Raw genomic sequence first — 27519 nt, 5'->3', positions numbered from 1 at the left:
AGGCCACCAATGGGCCCATTGTAATACCCTATACGGTCTCAAAGTGGACCCCTACCCTGCCTAAAGCGGGTCTAACCACCTCGTGGAAATTATAAATTTTGCTAGAGCGTTTACTTCATAGCTGGAGACCTCAGCGAGGTCATGTAGAAAATGTTTACCAAGGATGGCCAACCTACGCCTACTAAGAGCTGGACAATGACAGAGAAGGTGCTGGACACTCTCTTCCTCTTCTGTACATCTGGAGCTGCGACAATAGTCGAATGTCGTTACCCCCATTATAGCACCATGCGTGCCTATTAAGCAATGGCCTGTTAGAACCCTTATCAGGGACGATAGAACTGATTTGTTTAAAATCAGAAGCGCTTCTGTGCGCCCCTTGTCATATGAGGGCGAGGTTTGCCTGGATGTCTCACACGATGATATGGCTGACCATAGTCCATTTGCAATTCTTATAGTGCTTGTGTTCACACGAAGCCTGAAAGTGGCCATGGGTATACCTACCGAATCATTTCCCGTAAGGATATGGTTGGTGGTGCCTCTTCTGGCCAGCTCGTCTGCTCTGCAATTGCCTTCAATATCCCTGTGCCCAGGTACCCATATAAGGCTGATACTGAAGTGCTGACACATCTCGTTAAGAGATCTGCGGCATTCAGTGACTGACTTTGCGTTGTCGACGAATGAGTCCAGGGCCCAATTTGGTATAAAGATTAAATTAATTTATATATATAAATTTACTTTATATATATAACAAGAACAACACTAACATTGATTTACATACGTACAAACATAGACAACACTTACGTAATATATTTATTATTTAACTATTAAAACTAAAAACATTAGTACCATTTAACACTGGTATCATTGTTATACTGATTCTTAACTATAAACATAAAAGGTAAACACCTGCTATATTTTGGGTGTCCTCTTTCTTGTTTACCGTATTTCCTCTTTTTCCCAATATTCTCATACTTTCCAATGTATGGCTCTCCCTTGTTTGTTCCTATCTCTTATTTTTTTATTTCCCAGATCAGCTGAGTGTCCACTTGTTGTGATGTGCTGCGCTAAGGCGGTGGTGGTTTTTTTTATTTTGTATATCAGCTTCGTGTTCTTTCAGTCGGATTCCCAGTGCACGTTTGGTAGTCCCTATATATACCCTGCTGCAGCTTTCATTTTATTTACCTTTACACGTTATTTCATATACCACATTGTTTTGTTCTAATTTTTCAGTGGGGCTTTTTGTATTAGTAAATATACTTTCTGGTGTGTAGTTTGATTTATATGATAAAGATATGTTTTGTTTGTCGTGACATATAGTTTTGCTGAGGTTTTGGGTAAGTTTAGATCACCTCTGAAGATGCTAGGAAGTCTAGCGAAACGTTAGGTGGAAAAATTGAAATAAATATTTTTATTTGCAATCCAAAAACGATTGGTCAAAAAAGCCTATTACCAACAAAAATCTACAAAAATAAATTGACCGGAAAATCATAAAACAAATATAATAAAGTTAAATTAAAATAAATTAAATTAAATAAAACAAAATGAAATAAACTAATGTAAAATTAAGTATAATAAAACAAAATAAAGTAAAATGAAATGAAATAAAAAAATGAAAAATAAATGAAATAAAGTGAAATAAAATGACATAAAATGAAATAAAAGAAAAGAAAGTAAAATAAAATAAAGTAATACAATAAATTATAACGAAATAAAATAAAATAAAAAAATTTAATTAAATAAATCAAAATGAAACAAAGTAAAATAAAATAAAATTAAAATAAAGTAAAATAAAATAAACTCAAGTAAAATAATAGAAAATAAAAATATATACAAAATAAAATGGTATAAGACAAAATAATATAAAACAAAGTTAAATAAAGATAAGATGAATTTACATAAAATAAAATAAATCAACAAAATAGAATAGAATAAAATACATTAAAATAAAAATATGCTAATAATAATGCTAATAATTTAAGATATTTAAAAAGTACAAACTAAATTAAAATATGACTAACATGTAAATTAAATGCAAAAAAGGTTTTTTTAGGATATGATAATGAATAGCAATCCTGCAGAAGAGTAAGTGGTATTTTCCTAAAAGAAAGAAAGATTTCGTGAGATAGTTGCCCTTTTTCCAGATCTGCTGGATGGTTCTCAAAAAAAAAGTTCGGCTAGTTTGTAAACTCGGGGAAGATCAGAGGAAAGTCAGATAGTTATGTTCAGACTGGCATATTGACATGGAGGATTTTATACTTTCGGAAGTGCAATCCTATCACCAAAATTAGGAAAAAAAATCTCTCCTCAGCCTTACTTGGCCAGAGTATAAATATATACCCTTTTAGCTCGATGGATATTTCAAAAGATTTCGGTCCGGACGAACTCTTTGCAAGATAAAATGGCACAGTAAAGAGCTAAGTTTATTTTTGCAATCCTCAAAAGCTAGTTCAATTCACTCTTCACCTTGTATGATGAAGATTTGTTAAATTTCTGATACACTTTTTTCTTTGTTCTCTCATTATATTGGATAGTTTTTTAAAATAAAAATTGAGGCGAGTTTTTTCAATTTCTAAAAGTTCTGTTAAGTGTTTTTTACTCTCAAAGAACTCCATTAGCATGTTAAGCTTTAGACAAGCTAAATTTTCAGTCTTCTTAAATAATTGTCCTACAAAGTATTTTTTTATCAAGATTAAAAATTTGTCTCTTCCTGCGTTAGCAACACAATCGATGTTAAAAATAAACTGTGAATAAAAAAAATGATGTAATGAATGAAATGTAAATTTTTAAAATTTTAAATAGATTTCGACTGCCTAAATAAAAACTTATTAACATCAACAAAAAGTATATTTGCTTATTTTAATATTAATTAATTAATATTAAAATCTATACTTATTTTTACTTTGCTCTTCACCTTTAAATTTATTAACATATAAATATTTAAATTTTTCTTTCAGATCACGCACGTTCTCATATTAAGATATATTAGCATACCCGCTTAACAACTAAAAATTACAAATGCAACAACTGCCAAGCTAAGAAGTGATATATAAATTTAAGAAAATATGCTTTTTAGTTATATAATGTCAACGACTTTAGTCTGCTGTGCAGATATACTTCGAAGATGATCGAAGCCTTTGCTAATAATTTAAGTAGTCATTTGGGTCGACATCTATTCTATTGGGCATTATCAGCACCGGAAGTTAACTGTCTCAATCTGCGTTTCACCGAATTAATAAATAAATTTCATGGCCCACTTGAACGTGGCGTTCAAGTGTTGGATCATCTTTTAACGCTTGAAGAAGATGATTTCAATGGGCATTGGGGCAGTGCATATACACATAACTATGAGCCAGAATATGCGATCAGTGATGGCAATCAGGAGGTGTTACAACCTGCAAGTCATCGTGAAGAAGTGCCAGCAATAACATCTGGAGTTTTAACGATAGGAGTAACAATAAGCGGAAATAATTTGGTTAATAACAACAATATAAATCATAATCAACGGATCTCTATAACACAGCAAGCGAGTAAGTTAAATGCTATTTATAGTAACGTTTATCTAAGTACACTGCGTTACGAAAGTACAGTAATTTCAAACATAAAATGTATGCAATCTATTTTTATTTAGGAACAAATTTTCTGAAGTATATTTAAAATAAAATTTTAAAAGTTTTGAAACCGACGTTGGGTAGTGATTTACTCGCAAGTTAATCCAAAATATGTCGTTATATTTTCCAATTATAGTCAAGGAGATTACCCCTACCTGCGCTTCGATGGGACAAGGCAACACACGTGTACGTCGATGGTTCTAAACTAATGAAAAGGGTGGGGTCTGCGTTATATTGCGCTGATCCGGAAATAAACAGATCCTACGAGCTGACAGACTTATGTTTTTGAGGGGGAGGTAGTGGCCATGACTAAAGCAGTAGAAAAACTGTAGGAAAACATCTAAAATCAGGAAAAAAAAATTGATTAGTTCTTTACTCATGTCCAGCGCTCGAAAAGCTAAAACTCCACTTATTTGGAGTGGCACAGATACTAAACCTAAAATCAGCATGTAGGGTAGGTCCTAGAAAGCATCTAATATTTGCAGGACGGAAATATTTTATAACTTAGGCTTGGTTTTGATACGGTTTTTCAGTTTGGTCGTTAATCAAAATTCTCGTAACACTATATTCAGTCGATGTCAGGTCCTAGCGTATCTGTTAGGTCAGTCAAATTAAACCACTCAGGACCACTTGGAAGGCTACAACTTGTAAAGAGTGCGCTTCTTCTGAGGCGTTAATCTCATAAAATTTTTACAAATTTTAAAATAAACTCTGAGTTAAAAAACGTTGAGAGTGGGCCTCAGAGAACAGAGAAATTTGGTTTGCAGACAAATTCGGTTTCAGGGATGTGTCAAATTCTGTTTTTTGTTTTTTTCAGAGAAATCAAATGGATAATCACTTTTGCCAACAAGGTTGAGTACGCACTTAAAACTTCCGTGAAATTCCGATGCTTGATAATTATTACTGAATTCTTACGAACGTTGTTAAAGACAGCAAAATCTTCCAAAAGTATAAAATTGGTCCTATAGTTTGTGACCACAGCGTTTATTTAAATATTTTTTGTAGGCATACAAGATTTGAAATATTAATGAAACTGACCAAAGCTGCTGCAAAATCGATAATATAATTTATTTAAATTCATACGTTTTCTATATATTTATTGATAGGATTTCTCTATACATACCTTTTTATGTATATGACTTTGGCACACCATTATCGGAAGTGAATTTAGTAGAGGTCAACCAGTTATAGATAGCAATCAAGAGTATTGAAAATAAAAATAAAAAAAATCAATAAGCTAAATTTTTGGGCAGGAAAGGTAGTCGCCAGAGCATAGTTCTGAATGATTAAGCCAATTTATGGCAGACGTGTGAATGAAATGAGCTAACAAACCTTCAATCCGTAAAACTAAAAAAATGTGATAATATTATATTCATATTATTATTTGAATAATATATTAGGAAGGTGTTAAAATTTAAGCTACCTTAGACCACGTTTACACATGCCCTAATCTAAAATAAATCGCCAATAGATAATCTACGCGTTTACATATGTTCCATCCCTAGTAACGATATTATTTTCCGTCAAATTTTAAAGTTTCTCTTTTAGTTTGTGCCTCCAATTAGATATTACATTCTACATCACTCTCTACTCAACTCTCTACTCACAATTCAGGGGATGTGTGGAATAATTGTATAAGTCGAGTTACACCGTTTTTCCATAAATCAACTAAATAAAAAGAGCACGATTACATACACATACCATATTAATCTTAGAAAATAATAGTGATATTTAACAAAGATATTAGCTTCATTAATGGAAAAACGGTATAACTCTCTAATAAAATTTTGCAGTAGTGAAGCATCGAAATGGTATGAAAATATATTCAATGTCGTAGACCAGAAAGAACAGATAAATAAAATAATTGAAGTGGATTCAAAAACGACTAAGCAGACAGAGAACTCCACTGTTAAAAATAGAAAAAGTTTAAAAATGATAAAAGTAGTAAAAACAAGTAAGGAAGGCTCAGTTCGGGTGTAACCGAACATTACATACTCAGCTGAGAGCTTTGCAGACAAAATTAGGGAAAATCACCATGTAGGAAAATGAACCTAGGGTAACCCTGGAATGTGTTTGTATGATATGTGTATCAAATGAAAGGTATTAAAGAGTATTTTAAGGGGGAGTAGGCCATAGTTATATGGGTGGACGCCATTTAGGGACATCGCCATAAAGGTGGACCAGGGGTGACTCTAGAATTTGTTTGTACGATATGGGTATGAAATGAAATGGGTTAAAGAGTATTTTAAAAGGGCGTGGGCCTTAATTCTATAGGTGGATGCCTTTTCGAGACATCGCCATAAAGGTGGACCAGGGGTGACTCTAGAATTTGTTTGTACGATATGGGTATGAAATGAAAGGGGTTAAAGAGTATTTTAAAAGGGCGTGGGCCTTAGTTCTATAGGTGGACGCCTTTTCGAGATATCGCCATAAAGGTGGACCAGGGGTGACTCTAGAATTTGTTTGTACGATATGAGTATGAAATGAAGTGTTAATGAGTAGATATTTTAAAAGGAAGTGGTGGTAGTTGTATATGTGAAGGCGTTTTCGAGATATTGACCAAAATGTGGACCAGGGTGACCCAGAACATCATCTGTCGGGTGCCGCTAACTTACTTGTATATGTAATACCACGAACAGTATTCCTGCCAAGATTCCAAGGGCTTTTGATTTAGCCCTGCAGAACTTTTTCATTTCCTTCTACTTAATATGATAGGTGCCACACCTATTTTGCAAAGTTTTTTTCTAAAGTTTTATTTTGCGTCAATAAACTAATCCAATTACCTACCATGTTTCATCCCTTTTTTCACATTTGATATAGAATTATGGCTTTTTTTCATTTTTCGTAGCTTTCGATATCGAAAAAGTGGGCGTGGTCATAGTCGGATTTCGGCCATTTTTTACACCAACACAAAGTGAGTTCAGATAAGTAAGTGAACTGAGTTTAGTAAAGATCGTTTAGTAAATATCGATTTTTGCTCAAGTTATCGTGTTAACGGCCGAGCGGAATGACAGACGGTAGACTGTGTATAAAAATTGGGCGTGGCTTCAACCGATTTTCAGAGAAAAGAGTTACCGTCATAGAGTCTATGCCTCTACCAAATTTCACAAGGATTGGTAAATTTTTGTTCGACTTATGGCATTAAAAGTATCCTAGACAAATTAAATGAAAAATGGCGGAGCCACGCCCATTTTGAAATTTTCTTTTATTTTTGTATTTTATTGCACCATATCATTATTGGAGTCGAATGTTGACATAATTTACTTATATACTGTAAAAATATTAACTTTTTTGGTAATATTTGACTTAAAAAAAATTTTTTTTTAAGTAGGCGTGGTCGTTCTCCGATTTTGCTAATTTTTACTAAGCATACATATAGTAACGCTCCTGCCAAATTTCATCATGATATCTTCAACGACTGCCAAATTACAGCTTCCAAAACCTTTAAATTACCTTCTTTTAAAGAAGGGCGGTGCCACGCCCATTGTCCAAAATTTTACTAATTTTCTATTCTGCGTCATAAGTTCAACTCACCTACCAAGTTTCATTGCTTTATCCGTCTTTGGTAATGAATTATCACACTTTTTCGGTTTTTCGACATTTTCGATATCGAAAAAGTGGGCGTGGTTATAGTCCGATATCGTTCATTTTAAATAGCGATCTGAGATGAGTGCCCAGGAACCTACATACCAAATTTCATCAAGATGCCTCAAAATTTACTCAAGTTATCGTGTTAACGGACAGACGGGCGGACGGACGGATGGACATGTCTCAATCAATTTTTTTTTCGATACTGATGATTTTGATACATGGAAGTCTATATCTATCTCGATTCCTTTATACATGTACTACCAACCGTTATCCAATCAAAGTTAATATACTCTGTGAGCTCTGCTCAACTGAGTATAAAAAAATTGCTAAAAATAACAAACGGAAATAACAAATAGTTATAAGCACATCTAAATAATAGAATATAATGTATTTAACAATGGTTATTAATGTATCTACTATTTTGTTTAATAAAGTATCTCAATCAAAATATTTGATATTCGATCTATGGAATAACGGTATAACTCAAAAAAAAAAAAAAAAAGAAATCATCCATTTTCTAATAAAATTATGTATATATAAAATTTGTTACTTTTTCTAATCAAAGAATCATACTGTCTAAAATCCTACCAAGTTGGATTATTATAAATATATTTTTACCTGCATTGTTAAGTTTTTTTTCACTTTTCTCAAAAGGTTGATTCTTGAGTTATACCGTTATTCCACACATCCTCTCAATTACCGAATTATCGAAGGGAAAAATTTGTATGGGAAATCTTGTTATATACATATTTAACGATTACGAAAATAATCTCGTTATATGTCAACTAGGTCTTATTCGTATTCTTTCATAGTTAAGTTGCAAAAGATTAATTCAGGTAGAATATTGATGAGCAGGTAAAGGTCGAATTGATGGCCAAGTGCGATATAGGTATATAAAAGGTACTAGTTCCATAGTAACTAGATTTTCTCTAGTTTTAAAATCGACAGTTTGGGTTTTTATATTTCATATTTAACACTTAAAAATTTTACATAAAAATGCTATCTACAAAAAATAATGCCGTTAGAATCCTTTGTTACTGATATTGCCACTGTTCCGGAATTATCGAAAAAGGGCATAAAGTCGTTCTAAAAGTAACGTGTGGAATTTACGTCCAGTTCGGGAGGAACGAAATATTACCAACAAGAGAAGTATATCTTCACTGTAAATGTTTACGCTAGTTCGCAACTATCGGAACAGTGTCAATAAACCAACTAGTTCTAAAGTGGAAGTGTGTATCTGACAGATACTATCTGTGTATCTAGTTCGGAACTATAGAAAAGGTAGTTCAACGGGAACAATTTCGACAGCCTAGGACATTGCCATTTTCAATTCGCCAGTTGAATTCAAGTAACAAGTAAAAGAGGAGCGCGAACTAGTTCCGAATGCACCAGTTTTGAACTAGAGATTTTCCTACAAACTTATCGAACAAAGAGGCAACTATTCAACTTTATCTGGCGTTTAAACTCGCACTGAAAAATCCAGTCATAGAATATGAGAGAAGATAAACTGAATATGGTTAGACAACGTTACACTTGCCCTAATCTACAATAAATCTTCAGTAGATAATCAACGGGTTTACATATGTTCCATCCTTGAGATCTGGATTATTTTCTGTCAAATTTTCACTTTTCTCTTTTATTTTGTGCTTCCAATTAGAGATTACACTCTAGAGGTGGAACTTTTTCTATGAAAAAAAATTTCATCTCTAAAATTTTATCATAATTACCGATTAGGAATTAAGTATGGAAATGAAGATAATCTCGTTATATGTAAACTAGGTCTTTGCTTAATTCAGAAAGGCCCTAACCAACACATTTTTTGAAGTTGCGTTTTTCACAAATTTCGGTATGATATTCATATAAAAATACATCCTCAGTAAAAATTGTGAGGTGCTAGAACTAATACCAACAGAGTTAATTCATTTTTAAGAGTCATATCCGCATGTAGAAAATGAGAAATTAAAATTTTTTTTGCTTCTCCTGTAAAATTTTAAATTTCTTGGTAAGACCAAGTTATGCCCTAATCTACAATAAATCGTCAATAGATAATCTACGCTTTTACATATGTTGCATCCCTGGGAACTAGATTACTTTCGGTCAAATTTTTACGTTTCTCTTTTATTTTGTGCTTCCAATTAGAGATTTCACTGTAGACGTGGAAAAAATCCGCATCTCGAAACATTTATATGGGGAATCTAGTTATATTATCAACGATTAGGAGATAAGTACGGAAATGAAGATAATCTCGCTATAGTAAATTAGGTCTTAGGGCCTTTGTGAATTAAGCTAACGATATTTAGGTATAGTCAGAACCATTCAAATTACCAAAGAAATTTGGTTTTCTTTCAAAGATTCAATTTAAAATTAAATAGAAAAAAGCTGAAAATAATCGTGTTGTATTCAATCAAGCTTATTGGCACGTGAGACCTTAAATTTTTTTGAGGTCAAAATTATTTGGATAATATGGTTGTAGATTTTGCAGTAAAAGAGTTTAAAAAAAGGTTTAGTCTTTGTTGGCAAATAAGTATATTTACATAAACATGAGAAGTCGATGAGAAAAGCAAACGAAGTGGAAATCAAACAAATTTAGAAACTGAATAAAGTAAGTAAAAGGCGGACAGGGGTGATGAGCTAATACACATTTAAGAAGTTGCGCAAGATTGGCAGCAAACAAATGTATATTTTTTTTGAATAAGTGCTTAAGTAATTGCTGTAATTAAAGAAATTTGAAAAAAATTATATTAACAAACAAGTAAAGGTGTCTAAGTTCGGGTGTAACCGAACATTATATACTCAGCGTGAGCTTCAATTGTACATTTCATTTCAGATAAATTACTTTTCTACATAACATGTGATACCGCCCTTCTCCCCATTGCTCTTAAAATAAAGCTTGATAAGTGAAATATGATTGATTCAAAAATATTTTTTGCTAAGTTATAGCTTATTGTTCTAGTCTACGACCCTTTTAAACTTGTTTTATATCTAAGTTGCCGTGGTCCTTAACCTATCCCCTCCATTTTTACTAGACATATTTTCTACTATAGGGAAAATTTGTGTACCCAATTTTATTATAAAAAAAAAAAAAAATAAATGTAAGGCGCGATAACCTCCGAAGAGATCTAAGGCCGAGCTTCTCCTCCAATTTGCGTCGTGCTCCTCTTGATTTTTCCCTACAAATTGGCCGGACGGGACCTACATGTTTTATGCCGACTCCGAACGGCATCTGCAAGGCAGATGAGTTTTCACTGAGAGCTTTTCATGGCAGAAATACAATCGGAGCGCTTGCCAGACACTGCCGAGGGGCGACCCCGCTTAGAAAAAATTTCTTCTAATTGAAAAATCTTATTTCTAAAATTTTGATGTTGCTTTGCCCGGGAGTTGAACCCAGGGCATACGGTGTGATAGGCGGAGCACGCTACCATCACACCACGGTGGCCGCCAATTTTATTACGATCCGTTAATTTTTCTTCGAGTTATGGCTCCCGAAACATGGAAAATTGCTTAGTCATAAAAGGGGCGGTGCCACACCCATTTTCAAAAATGTTAGTGTTTTACAATTTAACGTTATAATTCAATTTTGAAAGTAAAATTCTATTGATGCAAAGCTCTTTTTTGCAAAGATATAGCTAATTTTATTCGTCCACGATTCTTTTAAAAATCTTTTATATAAAACTGGGCGTGGTCCTTAACCGATTTCGCTAATTTTTCTTCAAAGCATTCCTTATAGTAAAGGCAACCCTCTCCCGAATTTTGTTACCATAGTTTTAACGATTTTTGATTTATGATTAATAATATTTATAAAATTGTTTTTATCACAAGTGGGCGGTGGCACGCCCATTTCAAAAAAAAAATTTTATCAAGAGTCTCAATATCCAGTCCACATGTCAAATTTCAAGATTCTAGGTATAGTATTTACTAAATAATCAGGTTTTTTGTGTTTTCCAAAATGTTATATATATAAAAGGTGGGCGTGGTTATCATCCGATTTCGCTTATTTTCAATACCAATCTATTCTGGGTCCAGATAAGTTCGTGTACCAAATTTGGTGAAGATATCTCAATATTTACTCAAGTTATCGTGTTAACGGACAGACGGACGGACGGACATGGCTCATTCAAATTTTTTGTCGACACTGATGATTTTGATATATGGAAGTCTATATCTATCTCGATTCCTTTATACCTGTACAACCAACCGTTATCCAATCAATGTTAATATACTCTGTGTGCAAAGCACGCTGGATATAAAAATAAAATTAATTACGTATTATTTAAAAGATACATAGATACGAAATAATAGCTGAGCTGATAATTGCAGAAATGTGTATTTAGGCAAATTTCAACTAATTTCTTATTAGAACCATTATCGCTCAGCTAGCACGATTAGCAACCGAAGGTTAAGCATAAGCAAAAAAAAACATTGTATATAGATTAGGGTGGTCTTTCTTTATTGAGGAAACTACCGATTTTTTCTTCCAGTCTCACATGTGAGAGATGAGATGAGATGCATCTCCAAACGGTAATACCAAGAACAAAAATATCACGCATAGATTTTTTCCCGATTGGAGACGCACAGGGGTCAAGGTTAAGATTTTGCTAAGGATACTCAAAAAGTTAAACTAATAAAACTTTTTTTTCTATGACCCAAAATCGATACATAGTACAGTCTTTTAAGGAGTTGACCTCGGAATTTTAAATAAGAACCGGAAACTTGGGTACGCCCTTATTTTGGTATTCTCTTAATGGCATTAGAAGTCACAATAAATCGAAATGTGCGTCTTGATATATTTCGAGACCTAAGGTCACAAAATTCGGCAATTCACAAATATCTCGCTCCGCATGGCCTGAAGTATTGGGGTCGCCAGCAACAGCGATTAAAAATTTTGAAAAATGGGCGTGGCTCCGCATATGCCATTGCAACTTTTACTTTTTAAAAAACCCTTTCTTCATTAATAAATGCACGATACAGTTGGGTACACATTGAGTTGGGCTCATAATTCCGAAATTTCAGATTTTTGAGTTAGCTTTCTTTTGATCTACGTGTGCGATAAGTTAACTTATTTTAAACATCATAACAATGCACGCCAGCCATCAGGGTTTTGCGATAACTGACAGCAATTGTAAACATTATGGAAATCAAGTTTTCATCCACCCGTTATTCCCAACTTAGCGCACCTTCCCATTTCATCTACTTGCCAATGCAAGTCCTGAAAGGAATACTTATGAGTCGGAATGTCTTCCTTCATTTTCATAATATAACCTAGCCAGCGGAACCTTGGAGGCCATCATTAAACGCAAATCTCATCGTTAAATCCACATCATCTATTCCTGACAAACATTGCCCTGATGCCGACGACTCTTTCTGCACGACGGTTTTTGGGGAATTTTTTCGATGTTGATGGGCCTTTGTCGGATAAAGTTTAGCAGCGTTTCGGTAACTAACACCATTACCGTACTGGTCCGACAGAAAAAAGAAATCTCATCCGGTGCTTGTTACCTTGTTACCTAGCTTTTCATTCGTTTTAAAGGGCTAGTCCTAAGCCCAACGCACAATCCGGGCGCTGAATTTGGGCTTAAATAACCTAGTCGCATTTAATTATAGAACAATATGAGTACTGAGCGAGTAGTACCGACACTTTTGGAAAAAAAGTAATCGAGTATTTCGTATTCGATGTCTTTAATCAAGTAGTGAGTAAAGTGGCCCTTTGCTTCGATAATTTACTCCGATATTTTAACTGCTATCGACGATCTTAAGTTTTAAGTTTGGAAAAGAAAACTACAGCTGGTCCTATAAGCATAAACAACATATGTTTTTTATAATCGCAAAAAATACCTGTTGTATTTCTGTTCTTTACGCGCAGTATTCACATCAGAAGAAAACGCTCACACATTTATTTTTATTTTCTCCTCGTAATCCAAGCTTGAATTTTTCTATTTAAAAAAATATTGTATTTGCTTTATGAAATTTTCCTCCGAAAAGTGTGTTGTAGCCATAAATTTAAGTATGCAATTATTTCTTGACCATTAGGTTCAAAGACCTTGAAGATATGGTTAAGAAATACTTACAGGCTAATTGGCATTTCCAAAAAAGAAACTAAATCACAAGAAAGGAAAATACATAAGGAGTATTCTCTCTGTGTAGAATCCATAGAAGACATTAAAGCTTTCCATTTTACTGTCAAAAGTTTTTTAAAACAAAACACTTTTATGAAAAATCTTCTACGGTTTCTAGATGTTCTATACTTAAACGATCTCATTTAAACAACAATACAAGATCTTTTCACTTTGGGTAAAGATTGCGAAGTACCCCCTCACATCAAATATAATTGATATCTTTTACTGAGTATGACTTTTAATATCGATGCTTTCAAGGAGTATTTTGAATGAGTAGCGGAATATATGTATACTTTTTCCTAAAAGTTCCATCACTATGTAGTAGCATTCTGGGGTTTTCAACTAAAATTATACATTTCGTGCAATGAAAATGTATCTCAAATTTCCCTATTATTTGTGCACATCATGCAACACTACGTTTGCAAAGTAGTGTCATCTCGCTCATACTCAGGCACGTCAGCCTTAATAAAATTCAGCACAAACTACGTAGCCACTGAACTCATTTTAGTCATACAAGAAAAACCTTTATATTTGTATTTCTTATTGCTCTAAAGTTTCGTGCTATAACAAATTATTTTCTATTATATGCACAGAATACAAAAGAAAATAATTTTTGGTAGAGATTTTGCATTTTTTTAATACAATTAGTGCTATCAAACAGCTAAAGCGCTATATTCCAATATTCCTTACAAAAGCAAATCTATTGTTACCACAAAGGTGGCAACTCATTTAAAAGTACCCAATCGCTGTTTCTCCTAACCACGGCATTCGCAAAACAGAAATCGACGAATGCAATAGCAAAATGTAAATGAAAATTTATCGAAGTGAAAATAAAAATGGCAGCAATGTAGAAATCTAATGAGAAAATTCTTGAAAACTGCTTTTCTTAGAGAAAAATTGCAACAATTTGTTAAAAAAATATAAGAAAAGGTTACGGTGCTTTCGTATATATTGTTAAATATATAAATAATCGGTGCTTAAACGGTTCTAGTGAGTTTTTTCGCTGATTAAAACTTGATCAAGTTTTCTTTTTTTTCTCTACACTTTTGTTCCCCAATCAAATATTCATCATTCAGTACCTTACAAAGTCCTTGAGTGCGGCGCAATTTTCAATGGCGAACAACAATAGAATTTCGCTAAAGTCGATTAATAAGCGAAACCAGGAGGCGATGTCGCACTCACAAATGAATGCCTGGATAAATGGTAGGTGCATCAAAGCTCATGTGTTTGTATGTAAGTTGTTGCGTGTGACGTTACCTTTTGCTAAATATAACCGAAGAGCAAAATGTTTTTTTATTTTCAGTATATGTATGTAGTATGCTGCTATTTAGATTGACTTGCTGCATTTTTTATTGATTCTAATTCTACACGACTCCATTGCAATGCGGCTCTGAGAAGTCGGTGTTTGCTGAAAGTGTAGGGAACTTGTAGATGTGAAGATAAGACACATTAAAACGTATAGAAATATATGTATGTATAAGTAATTAGTGAAAGTTTTTGGTGGCCCGTTGCTAAGCGGATAAACATACACGTATTCATAGCCGGATTATGAAAATTATATTATTTGGCTGATTTTTCCGAAAGCAGTGGTAGCAAATAATTTGACTGAGATGCAAATTCGTAGACAAGTATGTAACCTATTTATTGGTTTACTAACGTTTTGAGTTATTCATTAATATTAAGCATTTGTTTCCAAAAGTAAAGTTAAATTTTGTAGGAGACACGTTGTTTTTGCAAAGGTAGTGATAGCGGCCGACAGGTATTAAGTGATAAGTTTCTTGTCTTTTCGGGAACTAAGTGCCCGGCATTGTGCAGCGAATGGACTAATGGCAAGAGCGTTTAAAGTTTAACGTAGACCTTATACAGTATTTAAAAATGAAATTGCTGATAATAGCAGTAATCTCTGTGGCAAGCGAATGTTGTAGTTACTGATCTCAAATCCGATCTCATTTACTGATTTCCCGAAGTTAAATGAACAAAGACCCAACCAATTATCACCTTAGTTTCCCAACGCCACTATGGTAAGGAAAACTAATGTATAACATTTAACATTTGTGCACCACATGAATATCGAAGCTCATCTTTCCTTAACATTGACATAGTAATAGCACACATTGTCTAAAGGGCGCCGTCTTCCAAAACATATACTTACATAACATAACTTCTTTCCTTTAGTTTAGCGAATTTTTTTAACAAATTTTTTCTTTCGAGCAGAAAATATACCCTTTAAATCTCGTGCAAGTAATAGTCAGGCTTTCGAGAAAATATATTTTTATCAATCTATTCAAACAATGTTTTTTTATCAGGGAATGGATCAAGACACCCTAAAACCTCCAAAACATGTATGTATGTATTTATTTGAAAATTTGTTCCTAGCACAACAATTTTGACAAATTATTTAACAGTGCTAGTCATGAATAGCATAAGCTATAAAAATTGAACATTTATAATAATAATAAATTAGATTAATCAAATTAAATTAAATATAACGGATAATAGTTAAATATTTATGTATGTTGATGTAAATCTTAAAACTAAAGAAAAGTAATTAATAAATATTAAAAGACAGCAGTAGTGATGGTAACCTTTGGCTGATTATAGATCGAATAGTATTTAATAAATAAAGAAAGAAAACACAGAGAAAGGAAAAGGACTTAGAAATGAACATTTTAACAACAACAATTTGAGATCCAGTTTAAGAATCGTTAAAAATGATGTTATCTTATTTTGAAGTGCAGAGCATTACCTAAGAGTCGAAGACTTGTAGGTAGGGAGTTCCAAAGACGTATTGCAGTAACAAAGAATTGGCGTTCAGAGGTTAGCGTGCCGTATCTAATGTGCTTAAGAAGAAGCACCGATCTTGATGATTGCAGAAAAATAAGCTTACGATATAGATAGTCAGGTTCTTTCGTATGTAACAATTTATGGAGGAAGGACAGTGTTTTGACTTTTAAAAGATTTTCGAAAGAAATGTTTAGCAACCTTTCAGCATGTTGTGATACGTGATCAAGTCTTTTCAACCCATAAACGTTTCTAGAAATGTTGTTGTAAACAACATTTAGTTTGTTCTTGCACAGATAGTCACAGTTTGAGTAAATCACACAACCATGGAGTATCGTAGGTATTAAGTACGCTTTAGCCAGAAGTAGTCTTATGTGCAAAGGTGTGAAATACTGTGTTATCCATAGTGTACGAAGCATTCCATACACTTTTCCAACCATTCTAAAAATATGGTCTTTCCATTTCAATGTTTTGTTAAAAACTACACCTAAGTTTTTCGTCGTATCTACGTATTCTATAACGGAATTGTCGAACACTACATACTCTAAATCATTAGTGGGAAAATACCTTCTATGAATAACAATACATTTTGACTTATTCGGGTTTATACATAAGCCATTCATAGTAGCCCATGAAAATATCTGATTCAAATCGTGGTACTTATGCACAAGCTAGTTTGATCACGAGGACAACACGTAAACAAATGCACATCATCAGCGTAGATATGAACATTACAATACTTAAGGACATCGGGTAAGTCATTGATATATAGAACAAATAACAGAGGACCCAGGATAGAGCCTTGAGGGACGCCTCTTAAGACATGTAGGAAGTCGGACTTTTCACCATCTATACATACTGCTTGAGTCCTGTCGCCAAGATATGATCTTATAAGGGCAACTGCATGACCAGAGAAGTTAAATAAGTTTTCCATCTTCCTACAGAACAGAGTGTGGTACACAGAATCAAAAGCTTTAGAAGTGTTAAGAAGACATACCGACTGGAATATTTAAAAAGATATATTCTGACAATTAAAAAAGCAATCCATCCTCTAACATAATAACCTAAGGTCACATAACTAATCTAACGCAGGCTGTTATCTAGAATTGTAGGTTTTTAAATCCACCACTTTGAAGTAGAACTTAGAAACAAACCTCCATCGACTGTCTTAAATCGTTTCCAAAGTGCTTAAATCGTTTCCAAGATATCACACTTGTAGTAAATAGTTTTAAGACAGAAATACACGAAAATTCTATGATGTTTTATTCTTTTTCCAATATTTCTATTGGTGTAGCGAAGCACACCGGGGACCCGCTAGTACTTTATAAACCCGAATGTAATCCTGTGTTGTTGAAATTGTATCCGCAAAAACACTGCCCGATGGTTTAGGGAATTTTGCGGATGCTAGGAAATCCTTTGGCGGATATGAATCCAGCCTGGCTGCCTCGAGAGCCATTTAATTTGACCCCTCGAACTTTCGTGTATGGAGGTTTATGTCGGCACCTCCACGGTAGGTAGTCCCTCATTCCGCAGTGGCTTTTAATGCTGTGTGCCGGAGATCGTTGCATAAATTAGATATGGTAAAGATATAAAGGCACACGAGATTCAAACTATTCCCTAATATTATACATTCTTATATTTATGATATTTATGCAGAGCAGAGCAAACAACAAGTCGTAATTTTGGAGTGATCTATTAATTTATCAAACGTTAGATGTTTGGACGGGCATTTGCCATCTTTATTATTATCCATTACCGCCCAATAAAAAAAAAAAATAAAAAATGTTTTCATTATGGAGGTGCAAATAAACACCACGGGGATTGTTGATAAGAGCCAAATCACCACTACAATATTGGGTTTTATCTCGCTTGAACAAATTAAACCTAAAGCGGGTATAAAATTCTATGTGCTTTGTGACGTTCCTCAAACATATAGAGCAACTCGGATATGTCACACACATTTTCTTCAAAATAAATAAATGTTATGAACAAGAAAAAGAAAATTTTAAATATTAGTATCTACAATAGTGAAAAAAGTTAACAAAATTTATTTAATTTGAAATGAGTAAACAGAGTAGTAAAATGTCAGCGCAGCGAGGAACGAAAGGAAATTTCGATTTTAGAAAAATATTTCGCACTAACACCACAAAAATTAATTGTAAACATTCTTATCATTTCGTTATCTATGTATACATACACTACTTACACATACTTTTTATAAGTTTACTAATCTGTTGTCTACAAATAAATCTTTGGTCAATATTATCTTTACAGTGGAAACGCTAAACAATGGTAATGGCTTATTGCTATCGCCGCCACACAACAACAACAACTCAGCAAATAATCACCATTCACAACGTAATGCATTGCTTGCAATCGGTGCAAGTTCAACAGCGGGAAGTGGCGGAGGTAGCAGCAGTGATGCCAGCAGAGGTGGGTCTACTACAGGTAGCAGCAGCGCCGCAAGCAGTGGCGGCAGCGCCGGTGAACATAATATCCAAATAACACAACCAATTAGTGCACCATCATCACCACTCGCCTCACCAGGTGCTATTAGTAGCTCAGCACTATTTTGTTTACCCTCAAGTTCAGCGAGCGGTGGTTCAGCTGGAGGTAGCGGTGGCGGTAGTGGTTCATATGTTTGTTCAACTGGAGCAGCTGCAACAAATCAGTCAAATAATTCTACAACAAATGCTAATGATACAGCTGATCCTAATTGGCAGGCCACGAAAGCGACGGTACTTGAGAGAAATGCGGCTATGTTTAATAACGAATTAATGTCAGATGTAAAATTTGTTGTTGGTGGAGAGTTTGGTATGAATTTAAGATTTGTAAATTTTGTGTACATAATTGAAAGTGTGTTTGAATTCTTATTTTAGCAGATTGTGTGCAAACAATACCGGCGCATAAGTATATTCTAGCCACGGGTAGTTCAGTGTTCTATGCTATGTTTTATGGTGGGCTAGCGGAAAATAAACAGGAAATAAAAGTGCCTGATGTGGAGCCGTCAGCGTTTTTAACGTTGTTAAGGTAAGTAGCTGATTACCTATTAAATCTCCAAGCACGAAGTAGGTCGGTCTTGAAAAACAGAAACAGAATTGTTGTATAACAAAAATATAGATTTGGCCGTTGCACTAATTCTTATAACATGGAAAAACTAAGCTTATGTGAGATCGCTTTTAGCCGTTATTATGAGCACTTTAATTTGACCCAACCTGTAAGAATTAGAAGAGAAGATAAACCCTTTCAAAACAACCAAAATCAGAACGCTGTTGTATATTAGATGGATCTCTCTTTGTTTCTTCCATCATCAAGCAACAGAAAGATTCTAGCACATTGTGTGAGCCTTAAAATTTAAGACTACATTCGTTATAGTCTGCTGACAGCAGTGTATGCCTTCCATGATCAATATACTTTATAAATTCTATGACTTTAAAGAACGGCTAATCTTAATATTAGTTTAGTCTAGCCACTAAGGCTGTTCAATAAAGTTTAAAAGCACATCTTAGTTAACCGGCCAATTGTATTTTGAATTCCGAACAAAGCAGAACCAAAATATATATAAGATCATACTGAAGCTAAAGAAAAGAAAAAAGTTGCCGATTTAGCATAAAATTTAGTACTAATTGGTTTTTGCTTTTTTTTATTAAAAGCACATTTTCTATTTATTTTCCTCATGTCAAACAGATACCTATATTGTGATGAGATTCAATTGGAACCTGATAACATATTGGCCACATTGTATGCGGCTAAAAAATATATTGTACCACATTTAGCACGCGCATGCGTCAATTATTTAGAAGTTAAATTGACGGCAAAAAACGCCTGTCTACTTCTCAGTCAATCGCGTCTATTCGAAGAGCCCGAATTGATGCAGCGTTGCTGGGAAGTAATCGATGCACAAGTAAGTCCTACAACTTTATTTTTTGCATACATATTTTGAAATTAAAATGCTAAGCTGAACTTAATTATCTCAATTTAGGCCGAAATGGCAATTAAATCGGAAGACTTTGTCGACATCGATCTCAAAACTTTTGAATCGATATTGTCGCGTGAGACGCTCAACTGCAAGGAGATACATCTCTTTGAGGCAGCGCTCAATTGGGCTCTAAATGCTTGCCAAAAAATGGGCATAGATGTGTCTGCACAAAATAAACGTAGTATGTTGGGACAAGCATTGCATTTAATACGTATACCGACAATGACGTTGGAAGAGTTCGCTAATGGGGTAGCACAAACCGGAATATTAACATCACAAGAAACTATTGATATATTTTTAAATTTTACTGCACAATCAAAACCGCATTTGAGCTTTCCAACACGCGCACGTGCTGGCCTCAAGACACAAGTATGTCATCGTTTTCAATCGTGCGCATATCGTTCAAATCAATGGCGTTATCGTGGAAGATGTGATTCAATACAATTCTCAGTGGATCGTAGGTGAGTAGATTTTTGGAAGTGATTACGAAAAATGTATGCATAAACCTAATACATTTTTCAAATTTTTTTTAGAATTTTCATTGTTGGCTTTGGTTTGTATGGTTCCTCAACTGGTGCTGCTAATTATAATGTTAAAATCGAACTTAAACGTCTGGGACGTACACTCGCCGAAAATGATACCAAATTTTTCTCGGATGGCTCAAGCAATACCTTCCATGTATTCTTTGAAAATCCCATACAAATTGAACCCGAATGTTACTATACCGCCTCTGTAATACTTGATGGTAATGAGTTAAGTTTCTTCGGTCAGGAGGGCATGTCTGAGGTGTGCATGGGAAATGTAACATTCCAGTTTCAATGTTCATCCGAAAGCACTAATGGTACTGGCGTACAAGGTGGTCAAATACCTGAACTGATATTTTATGGCCCTACCACAGTGACCGGTCTGAATTCGCCAACTAATTCACTATGTGCTACACCAATTGGTGGCGCTGGTGCTAGTGGCTTATCGAGCAGCGGTGGCGGTTTACACGTAAATTGTGATGATTTATTGGGTGGTAGTGGCAGCAGTGATGGCGCCGGTGCTGGTGGTAGTGGAGCTTTAAGTGCATGAGAAACAGTAGAATGTTTTACGATATGTGAAGAATTTGAACTGACATGAGATGAAGAATGAGCATAACAAACAAATGGCAATCGAACGGTTTTTCAAAATGACATTTTTCTAGAGAGTGGCACTTATAGAACATAGCGATGAATGAACGTGGGAGCAGACAACCAAATAAAATTAAATACATACAGAAGATAAGGCAATATTTAAATACATGCTGACATACAAACATGTATATAAATACTTAAAAAATAAAAACCAATACAAGCAGTGCTGAAATTTTTAAATTTGTAGAGCAAACAATAGCTGTATAAAATACTGAAGTTTAGTTATACAAACAAATGCATTGATTTGCATTTTTACATATAAAATAAAAAAATGTGTATCAAAGAAATGTAAATGAATGTAAATCGTTTGAAGTGTACTTTTGTTGAATCGGGATTCCCAATAAAAGAAGGGATAAAGGCAATCAAGTTTTGAGCAGAAATAAATTCTAAAGGCACAAAACGATACTAAAAACTATTACTGCATACTATTGCAAACTATTACTGCATACACGAATAATGAAAGACTTGTAGAATGTAGAGTTTTGAAAACAATATAAACTGGGAAACAATGTAAACAACAAAATCAATTGCTTAATGCATACATAACCACGTACATCTGCGCATAAGAAAAACAAACAAAATTTATGAAGCGAAATTGAGTATAGAAATTTTACTACAAAGTTATATATATATATTTACATATTTATCTAGTATTTAATCCTTTAAAAATTCTTCACTATATACATACATACAGTTTCAGGCTATTAGAGCAAAAACAAAGTTATTAGAAGTTTGCATACATACTCACACTTACACAATTATATACAGGAAACTCAGTTAATCAAAATAAAAGGAGGTGCTCTATAAAATTATGTTAAAAGAGTATACAAATGGGTTTCAAAACAATCAACTAGCTCATCATAACGTGGTACTATGATTCGATTCAACGTCGGAAGACCAATATATAGACTATTATTTTAGCTTGTTTGCCCTTTAAATCCTAAACAACCCCTATTATAAAGAAAATCCTATAAATAGCACTGTCAAAGCCTCCACTTTAGCTCATCGAGACAATTTTGATTAGCTGGGTTACTTTTAAAAAACGTACTTTTTTCCACAAGTTTTTTTATAATATATCTAAAAATGAGAAGTAGAAAAATTAAACTTATCTTCAAGAGTCGCATACGTACACACATACATATATATTCTATATATAGTTTCGAGATATCATATAATGAGTCAGAAACATAAAGACATTTATTAAAAAGTAGTGTTAGTTGAGTTTTGTAAAAGCAATTAAAAAGAGAGTTTCATTGAGTAACGCAAATACAATTATACAACAAAATTATATATGATATTTATATATAAAACAATTAATTATGTAGTATTTCATGTAGCAACGTAGCGTTTTGTCTTACGTCCAAATGACGCATAAAAACATAATACCATATAACCATTATCAATGTTGAAAACGAAAATAATAATAATTATTTTTTTTTAAATATGCATTCAATAGTCATAAACGAATTGCATTTTCCTTGCAACCTTCTTACGCTTGGCATTTATTTTTAATTGCTGTCTCAAAACAAACATCTTCAAAGCTTTCTAGAGTCCGATACGAATTATTAAAATTTAAAAATACCGATAACAGCTGATAAAGAAACTCATCGCTTTAAATCATTAATGAGTGGTATATAAAGCCCTGCTAACATTAAGCAAAAAGAAAATATATACTAGATATGAGTCATATATGACTCGTGCAAACTCAATTGTAGAAATTCGGGCTTATATCGGACGATTATTACAAGAATGATACTACAAGTAATATATTCCTAAATAAACTATAATAATCAAGCGCGAACTGCTTAGCTTTGGATTTCATTATGGCGCATGTATACGTCGAAAGTTTTGCTTTGACTTTGTGTTTGCATATTAATCTTATCAAGTCTTCAATGCTTTAATTATCAAATACAGCATAATTTTACGGTGATTCAGAGCACTAATAGAACTTTTAGCCTCATCTCGCTTAAGTCGAATATGAATTATGTAGCATGTGCTATTTTAACTAACGGTCTTTACTTTTAAAATATGTAATTTATAATTTTTATACTTAAATTTGAAGGTCTACAGTTGCTATTGTATTTTAGATGCTGCTACAACTAAAGCAAATTAGTTCTTTGCGATTCAAAATCATTTAAACTGTCAATAACATATTTCATCTTTCTAAAAAATATTTAATAAACGTTTTTAAGATTTTTTCAATTACTTTAAAAATTGGATGTGTAATTTCTTTGACTGAGATTGGTAACAAAGGGGGAAAATACCTATCAAGTGTTGCAAGATTACAAACATTAAAACACAATGGAAATGTATAGACATAAAATAAGAGATTTGGGTGCTAACGATTTGCAAAATTTGGACAGAAGTGTGCTGTGCTAAAGGAGAAGGAACCTGACATAAGTCCGTTGGAGAAAGAGGGTAGACATTTCTTTCGGAATTGACAAAAAAAAAAAAAAAAATGTACTTTGGCGGCTTTGGAATCGCATTTCCCTTCGAATCGTGTAACATAATAAGGCACCTAACTGCAACTTCGAATCCATGTGAACACGAATAGCTCTTTGAAGTCAACGACTCCACAAATTTGAAAATAAGTACCTCGAAGTTGTTTCGAATCTTTTGTAACTTCCGAAAATGCAGTCAATGAAAAATTCGATGAAAGTGCAGGCAATCTTCCGGTGCTCATTAGTACATTACACAAGTTTCTGGAAGTGTTGTTACTATTACACAAACAATGAACGATTGGGTTTGGTATTATCAGATTTCGCGTCTGTTGGTATTCCTGGATTAATCGACAGTTCAGTAGGATGTCAGTTCTTGCGTCGCTGTGTAGGATGAAAGGTCTGCAACCACCTTCAGTTTGTTTTCGGACCCGTTGATGTGCTTGTTTCCTGGGGTTTTAGATGATCTCGTTAAGACTTTGACCTGTCGAGAAGGACAGTCCCCGAAGACCGTGGGGAGTGTAATCGATGTTGTTGGCCCTTTGCTGGATGCAGATCCGATATGTTCCGGTAACAAGCTCCATTAAAGTACTAGCCCGAACATCTCGGTAACGATTTGGTATGACCACATGAAACCTTCTAGACCATACCACCCTCCCACCCCCCAGATCCATGAGAAGCTTCGTGTAGCCAGAGCATCGGCTGTTAAAGAAACAGGATTCGCCAAGGGTAGGTGAGGTTGACAATTGGGTTGGAGAAGCCGAATATTGAGCTGGCAACCCCTTGAAACGGTTGCGCTTCACAACCCCTTGAATCAGTTTGGTATTTTAGTTGCCTCCTATGGTAGGCATTCCTGCCGCGGGTATATTCTAAGCCCCGTAACCCACTGGAGGCTTCAGTGTTTATTGTGTTTTAGCAGTGCTTTGCCCCATCCAATAGGTGCGATCACTCTCAAATTGTTATCAATATACTCTAGTGGGATAAGGAAACTTTGAGTTCCAAAGGGTTGCTACAACAACAATAACCAAGGAGATATGAGTTTTATAGGCGTTGCTTCCACAATGCAATTTCGAAGATGATTGGCGTTGAGAGAAAAACGTTACAAGCCAGTCGAGGTTGATTCTGGATAAGCAAGAGTTTAACCTATTACAGTATCCAGACCGAAGTTGCGCCAGAGTAACGCGTGTCTCCTTAGCATTTAGGTGGTGTACTGGAGCAAGGTTCTTTTTAGGGAAAACTGGTATCAAAATACTTTAGAAGTTTTTCTCAATGGGGTCCTTTCTGGGCAGTGGTTTGGAAACTCATCTGTTTTTATGTTGGAAAAGCTTCTCACCAATAAATCATCTGACATGCATATGGTGCCCGAAATTGGAATTAGGTCCCACCCATTGGCAAGAGATCCGAAAATCTCAGCTTAAATTATCTGGGTCTTAAGTGAAACGTTTTGTGAAGGAAAAGGACGATATTGTTAGCGTGAGGGTTCAGGTGCCAGGACCGCGGAGCGACCATCGAGCTAAGATAGAACTACTCGACCGCTACACAAACCGAAACAATGGAACTCGGCACTATCATAAACACTTTACTCAATATGGCGATGACAGTATTTTTCTATTAAAAACTAAAACTCTTTAGAAACATGTTCTTTAACTTAAATATATACAGCAGTACTCACTGTTGTGATATAACTGCAAAAACACTTCCAGAGTTCTTTACCGTAGACTGTTTCTTGCAGGCATGCTTAACGAACGAAACAATATCATTTCGTTACGATAATCAACGTTAATAAACGAAACGAAGTCATTTCGTTTCGTTTATTAACGTTAAGAACGCCAAATTAACGTTAATTTGACGATCTTAACGTTAATAAACGAAACGAAGTTGTTGTTGTTGTTGTTGTTGTAGCGATAAAGTTGCTCCCCGAAGGCTTTGGGGAGTTTTATCGATGTGATGGTCCTTTGCCGGATAAAGATCCGGTACGCTCCGGTACCACAGCACCATTAAGGTGCTAGCCCGACCATCTCGGGAACGATTTATGTGGCCACATTAAACCTTCAGGCCATCCCACCCCTCCCCACCCCCAAGTTCCATGAGGAGCTTGTGGTCGCCAGAGCCTCGTCTGTTAGTGAAACAGGATTCGCCGCGGATAGGTGAGGTTGACTATTGGGTTCGGAGAAGCTATATATTGCGCTGGCAACCTGAAGGGTTGCGTTACACAACCCCTTGAATCTGGTATTTTAGTCGCCTCTTACGACAGGCATACCTACCGCGGGTATATTCTGATCCGTTTCGTTTATTAACGTTGATTATCGTAACGAAATGATATCGTTTCGTTCGTTAAGCATGCCTGGTTTCTTGTATTGGTATAGACGCTCCCCGAAGGTTTTGGGAAGTTTTGATCCTTTGTCGGTTATTTATCAAGTAAGTTCCGGGAAATAGCCATATAAAAGCAAAAACCGTTGAGCTATGCGACCCCACCAAAAGAAGTGAGTTTTAAGAAAATGCATTTTGTTGACCTCTATGGTCATTCCTCCTAAGTGTATAAACTTAATACAAAATTAACTTTTTACTAGTACTAAGGATCGACTTACCGACAGAAGGAATGTTTATGCATAGTGCATTCGAAAGTTTTAGGTAAGTACGACCTAATTCGTAGGAACAAATTTGTTGCACGTCACTGATATCAATTAACAAATCTAAGAAAAAAAAAAACAAAATTAGAATAAAAGTAAATCTTAAATAACAAAGTTCAATGCACTTACGTGATGTACCCTCCGTACGACAAGTGATATACACACAAGCAGCATAAATATGTGTACTTTTACGTCCACGCGTTAAATGACGTGCCAATGCCATTTTAAAGAAATTCAATGATGTATCTATGTAATGTTGCGTTAATTGTAGCTGCTGGCATAAATGCGTTATATCCTTCTTGGCCTTTTTAATAGTAACTTCACGGGACTCTGTGCCAGAGCCTACTTGAAATTTACCATAACCATAATTTGTAGCGCCACCAGTTGATTCGGCCGAAACGAATTGACCAATGGCAGCTGCACCGCGACCAACTTCTTCGAATTGAATTTCAGAAACGATGAGCGAATCTTCGAGCACCGAGCCACAATTCGTACAAACGGCATCGCCACGTGCATTGTCCTCCTCGATGTCGGTGGAGCCACAATTGCGACACTTTAAACCGGAAGACATTTTCGCGCTATTCAGTTAAATCACAATTCGTAAATTTACAAATTTTAATTAAAAAAGAAATGCCAGTTCACAGAGTGTTTTATTTTTGTTGTTATTTATATTTTGATAGCAAAAGACAAAAAAGCAATCAATCAGCTGTTAAAGAAAGCTAAGCCAGATTTTACGTCTTCTTCGATTTCGCACTTTCTCGCTAACTTTCTTCACATATTTTATATCTAAAGTGTTTGTTTTGAATAGGTTTTACTCAAATATTTGCATTTTACGCATGCAATTTTTTACAAATTGCATACGGCATAATTTTTTGCTAGGGAAATGTCAAAACATTGTGGGTTATTGTTGAAAGACTTGCCGATTTAGGTATTGTTCACACATCACCTACCGTGATTGCCCATTCACGAGTTCAAAATTGCTTCGTTCTGCGCCCTACGTCACAGTTGACTTGAGCGAACAGCTGATATGCTGTTTGCCAAGCAAAATAATTTTTATTTTCGTACTGGTAGGGAATCATAAATGCTTGTACCGATTCCTAAAGCATCGGTAAATTCTCGTGCAGAACGTGCTGGACGCACTACGCCAGGCAAACATTTTCGCCTCTATACTGCTTGGGCTTACAAACATTAATCAGAAGATAAT

The 27519-nt window shown here is 34.6% G+C and overlaps 2 protein-coding genes across 8 annotated transcripts in view; one reads left to right on the top strand and one right to left on the bottom strand.

Annotated features, from left to right (window-relative positions):
- The window catches only part of lute (BTB/POZ domain containing protein 3 lute), a 60306-nt gene extending 36845 nt beyond the window's left edge, over nucleotides 1-23461 (top strand). For 2 of the 7 annotated variants that reach the window (XM_067761522.1, XM_067761521.1), the window contains exons 2-7: nucleotides 2955-3527; nucleotides 18368-18907; nucleotides 18973-19123; nucleotides 19781-19997; nucleotides 20076-20533; nucleotides 20606-23461. In XM_067761522.1, the coding sequence (XP_067617623.1) occupies nucleotides 3122-3527; nucleotides 18368-18907; nucleotides 18973-19123; nucleotides 19781-19997; nucleotides 20076-20533; nucleotides 20606-21146 (2313 nt within the window). In that variant the 5' untranslated portion in view covers nucleotides 2955-3121 and the 3' untranslated portion in view covers nucleotides 21147-23461. Of the gene's footprint in view, nucleotides 1-2954; nucleotides 3528-14102; nucleotides 14516-14787; nucleotides 14941-18126; nucleotides 18252-18367; nucleotides 18908-18972; nucleotides 19124-19780; nucleotides 19998-20075; nucleotides 20534-20605 lie in introns of those variants that run through there. The other 5 variants (XM_067761523.1, XM_067761527.1, XM_067761525.1 and 2 more) reach the window with 5 other exon arrangements.
- Nucleotides 1-27202, bottom strand: part of Brf (Brf RNA polymerase III subunit) — a 131535-nt gene extending 104333 nt beyond the window's left edge. The window contains exons 1-2 of the mRNA XM_067772153.1: nucleotides 26445-27202; nucleotides 26274-26378 (exon numbers count right to left, since the gene is read on the bottom strand). Of these exons, the coding sequence (XP_067628254.1) occupies nucleotides 26274-26378; nucleotides 26445-26886 (547 nt within the window). The 5' untranslated portion in view covers nucleotides 26887-27202. The remainder of the gene's footprint in view (nucleotides 1-26273; nucleotides 26379-26444) is intronic.
- Nucleotides 27203-27519: the final 317 nt, after the last annotated feature.

Source organism: Eurosta solidaginis, chromosome 1 (genome assembly GCF_040869045.1).
Source record: "Eurosta solidaginis isolate ZX-2024a chromosome 1, ASM4086904v1, whole genome shotgun sequence".
In the NCBI taxonomy this organism is placed as follows: domain Eukaryota; kingdom Metazoa; phylum Arthropoda; class Insecta; order Diptera; family Tephritidae; genus Eurosta; species Eurosta solidaginis.
Note: the sequence above shows the minus strand (reverse complement) of the source record. Positions and strands in the feature narration are given on the sequence as shown.